At 39.3% G+C, this 15,277-nt stretch overlaps 1 protein-coding gene across 1 annotated transcript; it reads left to right on the forward strand.

The window, feature by feature from the left end:
• Positions 1-428: 428 nt before the first annotated feature.
• LOC135666615 (transcription factor PCF2-like) lies at positions 429-2,020 on the forward strand. Its single transcript, XM_065178212.1, has one exon. It carries the CDS (start codon positions 524-526, stop codon positions 1,592-1,594), a length of 1,071 nt encoding a protein of 356 aa, XP_065034284.1. The 5' UTR covers positions 429-523; the 3' UTR covers positions 1,595-2,020.
• Positions 2,021-15,277: the final 13,257 nt, after the last annotated feature.

Genomic DNA, 15,277 nt, shown 5'->3' on the forward strand with positions numbered 1-15,277 from the left:
ATGAGAAGAGCGCTGAGGGAGTTTACCTACCTGTGCTACGGATTGGAACCATGACTCGTCGATCTCGCAGGCGTTGCCTGTGGAGTCACCGTTAACTCCAGTCACAAGACAGGTAGGTCCCACGGGTACGATATTAATGGTAGGAAAAATATGGTTCAGATCAAACGGGTTGAAGACGAGCAGTCTGGGAATCCTCATCCGCACGCGACACGCACGCTTTGGCCTATCCAAGATTAAACAATTACCGGTTCACCGAATTCCCCAAATCAGCCTTCTTGTCTACCCTTAAATCTCGACCAAGTGGACCATCCTGGAATCCGACGCTCGTTACAGCGCGGAGCTGGGTCCCGATCTGGAATAGGGGTCCATTTACCGTAGCCTAGGATGGAGGATAAAAAGAGAGGGGAGTGGGTTTCTAGGTTTTGATTCGTGTGCAAGTGTGCGTGCGATCTGTTATTTTGGGGAGAAGGGAGGGAAAAGGCGAAGGACGTGAGCTTTTTCGAAGAGGGTAAGGTGGGGAGATATGGAAACACAGAAGCGCGACGAAGAGGTTTGGCAGAGGAAGGCAACCGGAGGCGGCGGCCGCAGCCTTAGCGGGGTAGCGGTTCCGTCCCCCGGGGCAATACCGGTACGCCGCTTCATCGTCCCGAAGCCGGAGCCGATCGAGATGTTAGGGGTTGGGGCTTTCCAGATAGTCCGGAGGCCAGCAAGCCGGACCAAGGACCGGCACACGAAAGTGGAGGGCCGTGGCCGGAGGATCCGGATGCCGGCGGCATGCGCCGCCCGCATCTTCCAGCTAACGCGCGAGCTGGGACACAAGTCCGACGGCGAGACCATAAAGTGGCTCCTCGAGCACGCTGAGCCGGCGATCATTGCCGCCACCGGCACGGGGACTGTCCCTGCCATTGCCACCAACGTCGGCGGGACCCTGAAAATACCCACTGAGGCACCGACCTCCGCTCCAGTGAGCTCCACATCCACCATCGTGGCCGCCGACGACGCGCCAGCAACGGACGACGAGGAAGCGGGCAAGAAACGAAGGAAGAAACTCCAGCCGTCACGGACTGGTGGCGGCACTGTCATCGCCGGGTACTACCCCGTCCAGGACCCGTTGCTTCCGGTGGGCGGCGCCATCTCGATATCTTCCGGCTTGGCGCCAATCGGGCCAGGGGCGCAAGGGATGATGCCGATGTGGACGCTCGGAGGCGACGCAGCCGGGGCTAGCATGATACCGCCGGGAGCGCTGTGGGTGCTGCCACCGCCATCCGTGGCGGTGGCTTCGTCGAGCCAGTCCCAAATATGGACGTTTCCCCGGGCGCCACAGATCATTAATCTCACAGCGGTCCGCCCAGTCTCCACCGAGACGCGGTTCACCACCACAGCTTCCGGCGTCAACGTCGCCAAGGCGGCGGAGGTTCAGCACAGTGCCGCGCCACCGGTCGCCGCCGCGTACGCTCCGGCGACTGGAGGAAAGCAAGAGCTGCAACTGATGTCAAATCCCGGCGCGTTGCGGCGCGGGCAAGTGCATGAGCTGGACGACTACGAGGATGACGAAGACGATGACGACGACGACGACAGCAGCGCCGAAGATTAGAACTGGATTTAGGATAAGCCGAAGGATTGCCCCTCTTCTACTCCTTTTTTAACTTTTCTTCTGTTTCCCATTGCTGTGGCTCTCTGTGCAACTCCCAATTCAGTGGCGCCACAAAGCACGGTGGCCTCCAGCCCGTGAAACAGTCGCCGTTGCATTCACAGCGAGGTCGGCACGTGCGAGGGGTGGTGTTCACGGTGGGTGGGGTTGGAACGGGGTTGCGAGTGGTCCCCGTTCGGGTTGTTGGAAGCCAGTGCGAAAAGTGGGGTCCGCTTTCCGCCACCTGTCCGTCATGTGAGCCAGCGGGAGCGGGCCACAAGTCCAGGATCCTTCTGCTGCCCACGATGCTAATCCTAATCTATTTCCGTGTTGGCTTTAGGGAAACTAATTAAAGGTTTATTAAGCATGATTTATGTCCTTCAAACTTCATGTGGATGTGGTCGCATCTTTTCCTGATTTCTTAATGTGCTATAACTATTGAAAGCATGATTGGTCGCATCTTTAATCCTCACTTAAGTTTGATATCATTTAAATCTTAGTTCAGGTTGGCCGAGATGATCAAGCCGCTTTAAACAAGGCTCATCTAAATTTCATTATGTATGCAATTTGAGGAGGCTTTCTCTTTTAATCTAATCTCATGATTTATGTAAAATACTTATAGAGGTACATATGAAAAAAAAACATTTTTTTAGGAGTAAAACATACAAAAATTTTAGGATAATTACATATTACCTCTTATAATTAACTATGATTAATATTCCGATCTTATACTAAAAAAAATAGTACTGGAGTTTTTAAATTTATAAAAATAAAATATTTAATATAAATTCTTTTATGTCGTTAACTTTCTCGATGGTAAAAAATCATGTGATAACAATGGAAGTGATAAAAACATAATTTTATTATTTTTAAATTATTAATTTTATATAAACTTTCCTAATCGATTTTCTCTTTCTCTCCTTGTTCCAACCTTTTTGATCGTTGTTCGTTGATTCTGCTTGCCCGTCACACTTGTCGCCCATCACTCACCCACTGCACTTACTCACTCGTCCACCACACTTAACCATTGCTTGTTCATCGCACCTAATCACTCATATTTGACTCGTCGTAATTGCTCACCCATAGCACCTGCTCGATCGTCACTCACCTATCGCACTTGTTCACTCGTCGCACATTTTTTTTTTATTGAAATGATGAAAAATAATTTTTTTCTCTCATTTTCCTGTATGAAATGAAAGTGTTTATGTTGGATGTAAAATCTTATTTCATTTGTATGATTATGAAAGTAGCATGACAAAAAAAAAAAAAAAATGTGGCAACATCAATAGAATTGATGTTGACCGGCATCTTTGAAATAGATCTATCATTTTGTGCCATTTGTGGCGGAGCTCATTGAATACTTTTATACATTTGCTTTCTCCTTGTAACTTTATTTGCATGAGACTGATCATATCGAGATATCACAACAACTTAAGCAGAGTTACTGTAAGCTAACAAAAATTACATTCAAATTTGTTCATTTGTTTACGTGAGCTCATACTGACATGAAAGCGATAACGACGATAAAAACTTGTATGCTTATTGGTTCATGAACTTTGCCAATTTGACTCAGTGGCAATTTCTGACATGATAGCGATAACGACGATAAAAACTTTTGTACATTTGCTTTCTTTTATTTCTGATGCAAGTTGTCTATCTTTAGATATGACACTTCTGCGACATCTGTAATAAAAATTACAACTAAAGACACATATGTAACATAATAATCACAGTGGCAACTTTTATACAGTAAAAATTAACAAAGAACAGATTGAAAAGAGGGGCAGTGGGGGCGAGCGGTGAGTGAGCGGTAGACGAGCAGATGTCACAGGCAACAAGTGCGACAAGCGTGCAAGATTGATAGGTGCAACTGGCTATCACGCGCATAGTTGATTTTACTGGTACTCTTGCTTATCTGTTCACAAAAGTCATCTCCCCCAATCTCCTCTAGTTTCTTAGGATCTATAAACGAGAAAACGGATTAAATAAATTTTCTCACTCGGGTTCCACAAGCAATTATTTCAGTAAACATTTTATAACCAATAAATATTATAAATAGATTTTATAAGTTCTGAATAATCACACAACAAAGGATCCAAAATGGTCCACTATAGATCGAAAATCTCCACAAGTACCCATATGACATAACATTTGTTTGCAAACCTAAGACAGCCACCAAAACTAAAGAAAATATGGATGCTAAACCTACTGCCAGCCCTTTAAATATTTTACAAAGCATGAATAAAATCGAAAGATACACACACACACACATATATATATATATATATATATATATATATATATATATATATATATATATATGAGCATTACATCAAATACGCAATTTATAATTGTGTCTATAATATTCTCCCCTACTTATTCTCTCAACATCCACGTCGAAGCTTTTCCAGATGCTGCATCTCCTCACCTTTGCTGAGTCTTCAATCTTTTGCTCCAGTTGCATTATGCCTCTTGGCTCCCAACTGGACTTTGCCATTGTTGTTGAGTGATTGAACTTTGGTCTGCCATGCTGCTTCAACTCATCAATGACTCTAACTCTAATATAGGGTTAGCTAAGTTGTGCTGATCACTATTGCTTCCTACAAATCTCTCTGAAGGAAAAGATTATTTTTAGTATTTGTTAGTCTCTTAAATGCCTCATACCGCTTGAATTAGGTGGATGTTTGTTGGAGTTTTAATAAGCATCGCCTCATGACTTTAAAGTTTTTGGGTCATTCCTCTATAAAATTTGCTCATCAATTCTTCTTCTATTTAATTGTCACTTTCAAGTATGTTCGCATCACCTCCACTTTTAATTGATATTCTGTTGGGAAATGAAGCGGATAATCTACTCTTAGTAGCATTGATCACCACTGGTGAGGATTTGACAACTATTGTCTTCCATTAAGTTTCTTCGAATGGTCTTTAAACCTGTGTAGAGCCCCTTTGCTTGATATATAAGATAATTGGGGTACTCGATTTCACCCATTCTCTCAAGAGTTGAGAAGACAAACATTACTTTGATTTCGCTTGCCTCCTCGAGGGTTGTACTCCATGCATTGAGTTGGTTACTAGCCTTCGCCTACTCTTTGCTCATACTTCTGAAGCACTTGAAGTGTTTTCACTCATTGTGTTGAGTTAACTACTATGATTCACCTTCTTAATGCCATCAAATTTCTGGAATGCATGATGTTTTCACCATAACTTGGAGTAAGTCTCTAGTAGTTTTAGTCACCTCTATGATTGTACCGTATTCTCCATCATCTTTACTGCCTACTCTTTTGAATTGCAAAGGTACAACATCGCGTACTATCTATTTTGTTCCTTAGTCAAGCACTCTTGCATCGACTCAAAATCTTCCACTTTCGGCTATCATGATGAGAAGCTTGTTGACACTAGTCTTACAAAGTTCCCTGGCCTCTACCCTTTAGCCTTGTTTCGGTACTTAGAGTTTGCCTTCGCATTCTCCACCTCCTTAGCCCCTTTCATGACCAAGCGCTCTCCCTTCATGAGAACAAGAGTTCGATGACTTCATGAAAGTCCCGCCTCTATAGTACCATGGTGCTGCCATGCCCATGGTCCTACTATTTGTCGCCTTGCATCTGTGTTCCATTCTTCGTGATCAGTAGATCTGCCTCTATGGCACTATGACACTCCTCCGAGTCTACATTAATTCTAATCGATGCTTGGTTTTGGGTAGCTAAATCCCTTTGGACTCGTCGTCATTTTCTTGCCCCTTTCGACCCCTTGTCTTAATACTTTTGTGTTCTTCGAGTAGTTCCCCTTGGTTGATGGAAAGACATATTGCAACTCTCATGCATGACCACCGCCATCATGTTGCAGGGTTCGCATTAATTCTGTTTTCTTTAGCTTCCTTGGTAGCAACTGTTGAATCTCAGATTTTGATGATAAAATCAATTGATAAAGTTATGATCTAATATGCATTTAAGTGATGTAGGATTAGCTTCGATCAAGGAGAAATAAATTGATTAAAGTAAGAAGAATCAATTGTTGAGCCAGAATGAACAATGTTAGAAGATTGGTCGACGTGTCGGTAGAAGGCTTCATGCCATAAGTTCGGGCATTGGGCCAGAAGGATCGGATATTGTGCCAAGAATATCGGATGTTGCAGGAGGTCAATATGTCGATTAAGCAATATGCCAAAGGAGAGGACGATAAGCCGAAGGGTTGGATGAAACATTAGAGGAATCAATGACATACCGAACAAACATATAATTTATGCTTTGTAAAAATTTGTCTAGATTGAAGTAGTTAAGTTGTAATTGAGTTAATTTTGAATGTAATTAGGCTAACTCAATTAGGAGCCAATTAGAACTAATTTGAGCTTATTAAGAGGCCTATTCAGTAACCCAAAAATTGGGTTAAGTGGTGGCACCGTCGGTCCAAGCAATCGAACCGCCAGAGGTTCAGTCTCCAAGACACAATCTTTAAGACTGTGTCAAGCAATGGTACCATTAGACTGGGCGATGGTACTGTCCAATATTAGTGTTGCAAGCGGTGGTACCGCCCAGCATAGGTGGTGGTACCGTCAATACCCCAAAATCTCAGGGATTTAAATATTAGCTCCAAATTTTAAAGTCATTTGGGGTCTATAAATATCCTAATCTTTCGTACTTAAGGAAGCAAAAGAAAGTCGAACAAAACTTTGTGATTCTAAAGTTGTAAACCCTTGTAAAATATAGAGTCCCTTATCTTAAAGTTTAGAGACTATTCTAAGGGAGAGTGAGGAAAACTTTATAAAAAGGGAGTATAAAGGTTCTCTCCTAAGCCTGTCAAAAAGAGAAAAGAGTTATAAGAAGGTAGTTGGTCTTCGCCCATTAAAAAAAGACCGTTAATAGACGTCGATGGCCTAAACGGAGGAGAAATCAAGAGTGGACGTAGGTCAGAGTGATCGAACCACTATAAATCTGGTGTGCTCTTTTCTTTTGCTATTTACCTTTATTACTTATTAATTTTATTACTCATTACATTCTATAAATGTTTTCAAGTTAAGCATCTTTCCAATACGGGATTTATCGAATAAAGTTGTTCTAAATCATTATTTTTGCCAATGGTTTGAAAGCTCTTGACAAATATTTTTCTAATCTTGAACTTGTAAATAAGATTCTAAGATTCTTTCCAAAGAGTTGAGATCCGAAAGTAGCTGCAATACAAGAGACAAAGAACTTAAACAATTTTCTATTGGAAGAACTCATTGGTTCATTGATGACATATGAAATGATATGCAAAGCACATAATGAACATAAGAATATCCTTCCAAAGAATAGGAATAATTTGACACTTAGAACAAAAGAATACCACTTGAGCGAAAGCTCAAGTGATGATGACTTTGAACTCCTCACAAGTAAATTTAAAAGGTTTATAAAACAAGAATCAAAAAATAAAAATGAACTTAAAAATAAGAAGTTGCTAAAGAAAAAGAAAGTATTCAAGATAACTTGGGATAAATCGAGTACATCCGAAGATGAGAAGGAGACCAATAAAGACAAAGTGATGAACTACGTATTAATGACTTTCGACCACGAGCTAAATAACTCAATCGAAACTCCTTTACCTTACAATGAATTACTTGATGTTTGCTATGATTTATTTGATGAATTTAAATTAGTTGATAAAAAATATAAATTATTAAAAAAGGATCATGCTTCTCTTTTTAGTAAATTTAAAAAATTAAAAAATATGCATGATAATTGCATGTTAACCTTTTGCACTTAATGTGAGGAATTAAAATCATGCAAAAAGAAAATTTTATTACTAAAATAAATATTAAAAAATTTTAAAATTGATAACAAATATTTAAACATGATTTCTGCCAATAAGAGTCATGTTCGTAGAAAAGAAGGAATCGATTTTGTGAGAAGTAACACACAATAAAAACCAACCACATATGTTAAAGGACCGACATTACATATTACCCCTAAGGTTAAGTATAATTTATATATATAAATATCCATTTAAAAAGTATGATCTACACAAATTAGTTTGAGTTCCTCCTTATGTCAAAAATCAAGATAGATAGATCTGACCATGAGAGACCTAAAGCTAAATGGGTACCTAGAATAAACCCACCTTTCTTGTATGAATATCTATAATCAAAAGCGAGAAGTAAAAATCATATCTTGATAGTAGATACTCAAGGCTTATAACCAGAGATCCAATAAACTTTTCAAAACTTACTGGTTGAAATAATTAAGAAAAGAAACAATAATGTGTATCTTGATGATTTGCATATTACTTTTCGTTTTCAAACAATGATATAATGCTTTTGTATAAAAGACTAGGGCATCACACAAATTGAAACAAAAAAGGAATGCGATTTCTTTTAGAAATTTCTCTATCCTATCGAGTTTTCAATAAGAGATTGAAAAATCTATTTATGTCATTTTGAATCTCTTAAAAGTAATCTTGATGATTTGAATTTGAATGAGTTTTATCCAAATCTTACACTTTGATACTTGAAATTTTTTATGAATCATGAACTTGATAATTTGAGATTTCTTATGTATGAATTAAGTTCTCCTATATTTCTTTTTGCTATAGAGAAGTTTTTATTCTAATTATGATCTTAATTTCTTAATATTTGATACTTAAGATTTTTTTATGTGAATCAAGATATCTCATTTGATCTCTTATATTTCTTTTTATCATTTACTAAAGTGAAAAATTATCCAAATTATTCTTTTGATTACAACTTAAAAATTGTCTATGAATCAAGATTTTTCTTTCACTAAAGAAGAGATTCATCCAAACGAATCTTAATTCTTTCACCCATCCTAGTTCTACTCTCGCCCAAGCACGCTTAACTTCGAAGTTCTTTCAACTTATCAAAAAAAATCTTAATTCTTTCACTTGATATTTATGAATTGAGATTTATTATGAATCAAGATTTTTCATTAATTGTCCTCTTATTATTCTTCTTAGTATTTACTAAATAAAAGATTTATTCAAATTAACCATGATATATCACTTGACTCCTTGATGTTTATAACTTGAATTGCCTTGTATTTATGATTTGTATATCTTATGATATGTTTGAATCATTGACGTAAAAAGAAAAAAAATTATACTATTATATTCTTCCCTTCTCTTTAACAATAACAAAGAGAGAGAAAGTCTTGCTTCTTGTACTTCTCAAGAGAAAAATGCTAGCTTACCCATCTTAAGAGAAACAAAACTTGTTAGCCTTCACACTTCAAAGAGAAGTAACACTTGTCAACTTGTTAGCTTGCATGTTCTAAAGTGATATAAATATTGCTAAATTACTAGTTTGAAAACTTGCTAAGTTGCACTTCTCATTTTTATTGATAAGAAAGAGGGAGAAGTTATGATATCATGCATGAACTATAATGTTTTGAAATTATGATTATGCATGAAATTCTCATAATTTTAAAATACATGCAATGCTATGATTAATTGGTTCTTTCAATATTAATGATGCATGTAATGATGAAATAGTCATGATTTTATGATTTCAAAAGTTTCTATCAATATGACATATTGATGGGGGAGTTTAGTTAAACTTTATCATCAATTGGTTGTCATCATAAAAAGGAGAAAATTATTGAATCTTGGATTTTGATGATGAAACCAATTGATAAAGTTATGATCTAATGTATGTTTAAGTGATGTGGGACTAGCTTCGATCAAGGAGAGGCAAATTGATTAAAGCGGGAAGAATCAATTGTTGGGCCGGAATGGACAATTTTAGAAGATTGGTCGACGTGCCGGTAGAAAACTTCGTGTCATGAGTTTGAGTATTAGGCCAGAAGGATCGGATATTACGTTAAGAATCTCAGATATTGCTAGAGATCAACATGCCAATTGGGTAATATGCCAAAGGAAAGGTCGATAAGCCGAAGAGTCGGACGAAGTGTCGGATGAACCAATGACATGCTAGACAAACATGTGACTCATGCTTTGTTATAATATGTCTAGATTGAAATAGTTTAGGTTATAATTGAGTTGGTTTTGAATGTAATTAAATCAACTCAATTAGGGATCAATTAGACCTAAATTAGGACTAATATGGGCTCATTAGGAGGCTCATTCAATGAAACAAAAGTTGAGTTAGGCGGTGGCACCATCGATCCAAGCGGTGGAACTAATAGAGGCTCGATCTCTAAGACACAGTCTTTAAGATTATGTCAGGCGATGGTACCACTAGACTAGGTGGTGGTACCATCTAGTATCAGTACTGCAGGCGGTGGTACCGCCAAGTATAAGCGGTATCGCTAATATCCCTACATCTCAAGGATTTAAATTTTGGCTCTAATTTTTGAAGTCATTTGGGGTCTATAAATAACCCAATATTTTCTACTTAAGGAAGCAAGGGAAAGTAAAATAAAGCTCTATGATTCTAAAGTTGTAAACCCTTGTAAAATGTAGAGTTCCTCATCCTAAAGTTTAGAGACTATTATAAGAGAGAGTGTGAGGGAAACTTTGTAAAAAAGGGGTGTAAATATTCTCTCTTAAGCCTGTTAAAAGAAGAAAAGAGTTTTAAGAGAGTAGTTGGTCTTCGCCCATTGAAGAAAGACCATTAGTGGATGCTGGTGGCTTCAAAGGAGGAGGAATCAAGAGTAGACGTAGGTCACGACGACCGAACCACTATAAATCTGATGTGATATTATTTTTTACCATTTGTTTTTATTGCTTATTGATTCTATTGCTCATTACATTCTACGAATGATTTTAAGTTAAGCATCTTTTCGATACAGGGTTTATCGAATGAGGTTTTTCTAAATCATTATTTTTACAAAAGCACTAATTGTCGAGATCTGACTTGTCCTCTGACTTGTCGAGCTCCCTTAAGCGAATATGAGCTCTGGAGTAGTCCATTTTGGTTATAACAACAACATTCGTTTTTGGTGTCGATTTCAATCATAACAATAACATTCGCTTACTCGACCTTGTCCTTTGACTTACCAAGCTCCCTTAAGCAAATATGAGCTCTTGAGCAATCCAACTCTCCAACTGCTTTGATTATATCTCTACATGATCAAGTCCCCCCTCCCTCCCCCTCCCCCCCCACCCCATGGGACTCATTGATACTTATATTTGAAATTCTCCCTTAGTGGTACACAACCCCCATATGCTGATGACCAAGGCTTTTTATCCGATGTAAAATTTGATGCACGCACGGAAGACCTGCCTCTACGATACCATGATATTCACTCCTTGAATCCATAGTCTTTTTTACCGTCACATTGTTTACCGAAGTGGAGTTCCCAATAGCTCCCGATCATATCTCTATATGATCTAGACCCTTGCGGAATAAGTTTCATATGTATTACATTATCACGAACTATTCTACCATGATTCGTTGCACCATGTCGCCTTCTGGTGATATCTCCATTGCATTTTAATCAATGTGGGATAAACATATATTGCGATCCCTCCATGCGCGACCTTTACCAATAAATCGCAGGGCCTCTTCCACCTTCGATTGTATTCGCTTCTTTAGCAATTGACATTCGTCCACCCGCTCTAGGGTCACACCAAAACAAAGCACTGCTTTAGGACAGTCCCTCGCCTAGTAGCTCCTGAAGTCCATCGACTTTGCTGAAATTGGAGCACCATTATTTGGATCCTAGGCCTTTGCCCCCACCAGCACAATATCCGTTGTGCATCACTTACTTCATGACAACTTGAATGATAGCACTATGGCACATTCTTCAAGAGTACATGTCTCTGCATTCTCTTGCCTCTTGCCAATGCCTTCTAAATCAAACTTTGCCTTCGTAAGTTGAGTCGTCTTGGTTCCTCCATCAAATGCTTCTCTGAGATAAGGTGCATGTGCCTCGAAGCCCCCTTCGTGTTTGGCACCATGTAGGATGAGTCTGCTCCATCAGAATGAGGGACCCATGGAACAATATGATTGCTAGTCATAGGTGCCCAGCAAGCCAATCACATGAGTGATGACACGTGTGACTTGATACAGAATCTTTTTGCTTGTTATATTTTGGCATATATCACTTTAAACTATTGCATATATATATATATATATATATATATATATATATATATATATATATATATATATATATATATATATATATATATATATATATATATATATATATATATATATATATATATATATATATATATATATATATATATATATATATATATAATGATGTCCTTATATTTGTGCAATGGGAATCGGATCGTGATGAGATCACGATAATGAGATCGATTCACCTTTAAACACAGATCCTAAATAATCCCGGTCATAGGTTACTCAAGAGGGACAACGTGATAACCGGACAGATTGGTGTGCTGTATACCCATCCATATGATGGATGCAGCTGGTCTCATAGCTGCTCGTGTAGGGACACTAGGGATATAGTACAGGTGCTCATTGGAGAATGAGTTCACTGATTGATCCGCTTACGAAATGTTGGATGGCTGATGATGCTTTATTGTCAGTCAGCGATTCCGTAGTCCTAGTGGTGTATCTGGTCCTTAGACTTGAGACACCAAGGATGTCCTGTATGAGTGCTCCACTCTTTGATACCAGACTTATAGGTTTGGTTGCCCCAGATCTAGTACAGTTGGTCATTGGGAGTGGTAGTCGACCTTACGAGGGCTATTGAGTGTCAATAGAGGATCATCTACTCTCAACGTCATGAGAGGAATATCCCATGTGTTCTTGCTTAGACAAACCTTGGCCAGGGTCATTCGGGTTGAGAGAAAAAGAATTCTTCGGGAGAATCTGATTAAAGCGAGACTCGAGTAAAAACCGTATGTGTCTGACAGCACCATGCTCGATATACGGTCTCTGGGATATTAGATGGATGAGGGACTATAGGTACACAGTAACTGAGAACAAACATGTCCAATGGATTGGATTCCCCTGTATCATTTGGGGACTACAACGTAGTGGCCTAGTACGTCCGTAGTCGATGAGTCGAGTGAATTATTACTGAGATAATAATTCACTAAGTTAGAAGGAGTTCTGACAAGCATGACTCACGGTCAGCTTGATATTGGGCCTAGAGGGTCACACACATATGGTAGGCATTGCGATGAGTAGAGGTTCGAATATGAGATATCCGACGGAGCCATTGTCTTATTGGATATCCAATAAGCCCCTGAATTATTGGATCCCATGGACGAGATCCAATAAGAGCCCATGAGAGATTATTGGATAGAGATCCACTAATCTAAAAGGCTTGGGTTATTGGATGCAGATCCAATACCCACTAAGGGAGGATCCATTAGGGTTTGATAAGGGGCCTCTATAAATAGGAGGGATTCAGAGCCTCATAGGCTAGAGCCTTTGCTTGCCTCTCCTATTCTCCTTCCCTTCTCCACCTCAGAGCAGGCTTGGAGTTTTGAGGAGCGTCGTCGCAACCCTACTGTGTGGATCACCGCTAGAGAAGAGGACACTTGACCTCCTTCAACCTCTCCTAAAGATCTGCAAGAAAATAGGGATATACGATCTCCCTAGGTAACACAATCTACTCTATACGCAGTTTTAAGTTTCGCGGATTTTGCGCACCAATCTTCGCACGACGACGAACATCTCTTTGGGAATCGGGGATGTTGTTTTCTTGTTCTTCCGTTGCGCATGTGATATCGCCCCCAAGATTTCCCAACAATGATCCCACTCTTGCTTATGCAAGAGTTTATCTCCTTGACCTTTGTCCAAGAAAACCTTTATGCCTCCGCTCCATGTTACATCTTCTATGTTGACTCCCTTCATGCGGCTTAGGTATTTCACCAAGTTACACCCAAGTTGCTCTGCTCCTTTATTTGCATTGAGTTAATAATGGTCCTCATGCCCACCATTCCATGGGTCGGCCCTCCGTTGAGTCCGATCTTTATATCGGTTCTAAGTGTGCATTCATTTTGTATTGTCTTGGGTCGCTCCCCCACTTGATCTCATAATGTATCCACCAATGCATTACCTCATGCGAGATCATGCGATAACTCCTCATCATCGCTCAGTTCGTTGAGCTTTGTGGGGTTATTGTCTTAAGGTATTCCTCAATATATGCAGTCTGTTGCATATGATTCTCCCTCTGGAGAACCGGGACTTATCCCTCCAAGGTATCTATCTCGTTAGAGCAATTTCTCTCCTCATATCCTTCTCTCTTGAAGTTTTAGAGACCACCATCCCCTTAGACTACTCAACAATGCTGAACAAACTATGCATTGTTCTACCCCCATAAATGCACTTGCTAGATTGAGACTCCTTATCAATACAACTCTTGAGGCCTAGCAATATGCTGAACTCGTTGCACACTTCAGCCTCATACGGACACATCCTTCTCATGCCGAAGAGAAAGTTTCAATGCTCCATAGCGCCAAGTTTTAATCGTCTTGGGATGGCCACGAGCATTCCATCATTCGCATACAAGCTCTTACATGAGTACCGAATTTTTTGAGTTAACAATTCCCCTCACCTCTGTGAGCTTTGCATAACTCTTTCGGTTGTTGAGCAACCTATTCCACTTTACACGGTCTTATCCTTTACCAGACACCTCGCTTACCTTAAGCACCATCAAGTATGATTGCCAACGTCGAGCCGTAGCTGGAACTCGGCCATCCTAACCTTAGTGCGCTACGCATTCTTCCTAGCTTATTTGTCTTCGTAGTGCCACTTGTGTGAAGGGTTGGCCATTCCTCTGAATGTCGATCTTAGATGTCCGCTCCTCTAAGCGACTCATTTTCCCTATATCTCCATGCTCTTTTCTCCAAACGGTCGCGCATGTTGGCTGCCCTCAACGCAACCTCACTAGGTCCCCTACGTTTGCATACCAAGTATTTCTATATGTACTTGTCTCGCTCCGATATTATATGTCACGCATTTAGTTGACTTTGCCTAAGTCGTGCGGTACTCTTGCTTGTCCATCTGCAAAGGTCAACCTCCCCGAATCTTCCTTTGGTCCCTTAGGACTTATAAAAGATAAAACAAAGTAGAGAAAATATCTCACTCGGGATCCACAAGCAATCATTTCAGTAAACACTTCATAACCAATGCAAATTACAAACGGACTTCACAAGCTCTGAACGATCACACAACAAAGGGTCCAAAATGGTCCACTATAGATAAAATAATCTCCATTAGTATTCACATGATACAACATTTGTTTGCAAGCCTAAGACGACCACTAAAACAAAAAAAAAAGAGATTGTTAAACCTACTTTCAACCCTTTACATACTATGTAAAACATGAATAAAATCGAAAGACACGAACATGAGCATTACATCGAACATCTCATTTACAATTTTATCCGTGATAAATCGGTGGGTGAATAGGTTGGAACCAGAAAGAAAAGAGAAAATTAAAGTTTATAAAATTAATAATTTAAAGATAGTAAAATTATATTTTTATCATTTTCATTAACGTGTCCATGACAGCATGTGTTTTTTTTTCATTGAAAAAGTTAATAACATAAGAAAAATTAAAATTAAATATTTTACTTATCTAAATGTAGAAATCTTAATACTAATTTTTAAAACATAAAGACTGAGATATTAATAATAGTTAACTATTGAGGAAATACGTAATTACACATAAAATTTCAGATAAACGTCTAATACGTTATATCAATTGTCTTGGCGTCCGAACCCTTCTGTTAAGTCAATAAATTGACGAGCCAAATATCACTCCTCAT

Source organism: Musa acuminata, unplaced genomic scaffold (assembly GCF_036884655.1).
Source record: "Musa acuminata AAA Group cultivar baxijiao unplaced genomic scaffold, Cavendish_Baxijiao_AAA HiC_scaffold_1112, whole genome shotgun sequence".
Lineage (NCBI taxonomy): Eukaryota > Viridiplantae > Streptophyta > Magnoliopsida > Zingiberales > Musaceae > Musa > Musa acuminata.

Coding starts and splice junctions, on each gene's coding strand:
- LOC135666615 (XM_065178212.1), top strand. CDS start 524: ATGGAAACACAGAAGCGCGACGAAGAGGTTTGGCAGAGGAAGGCAACC.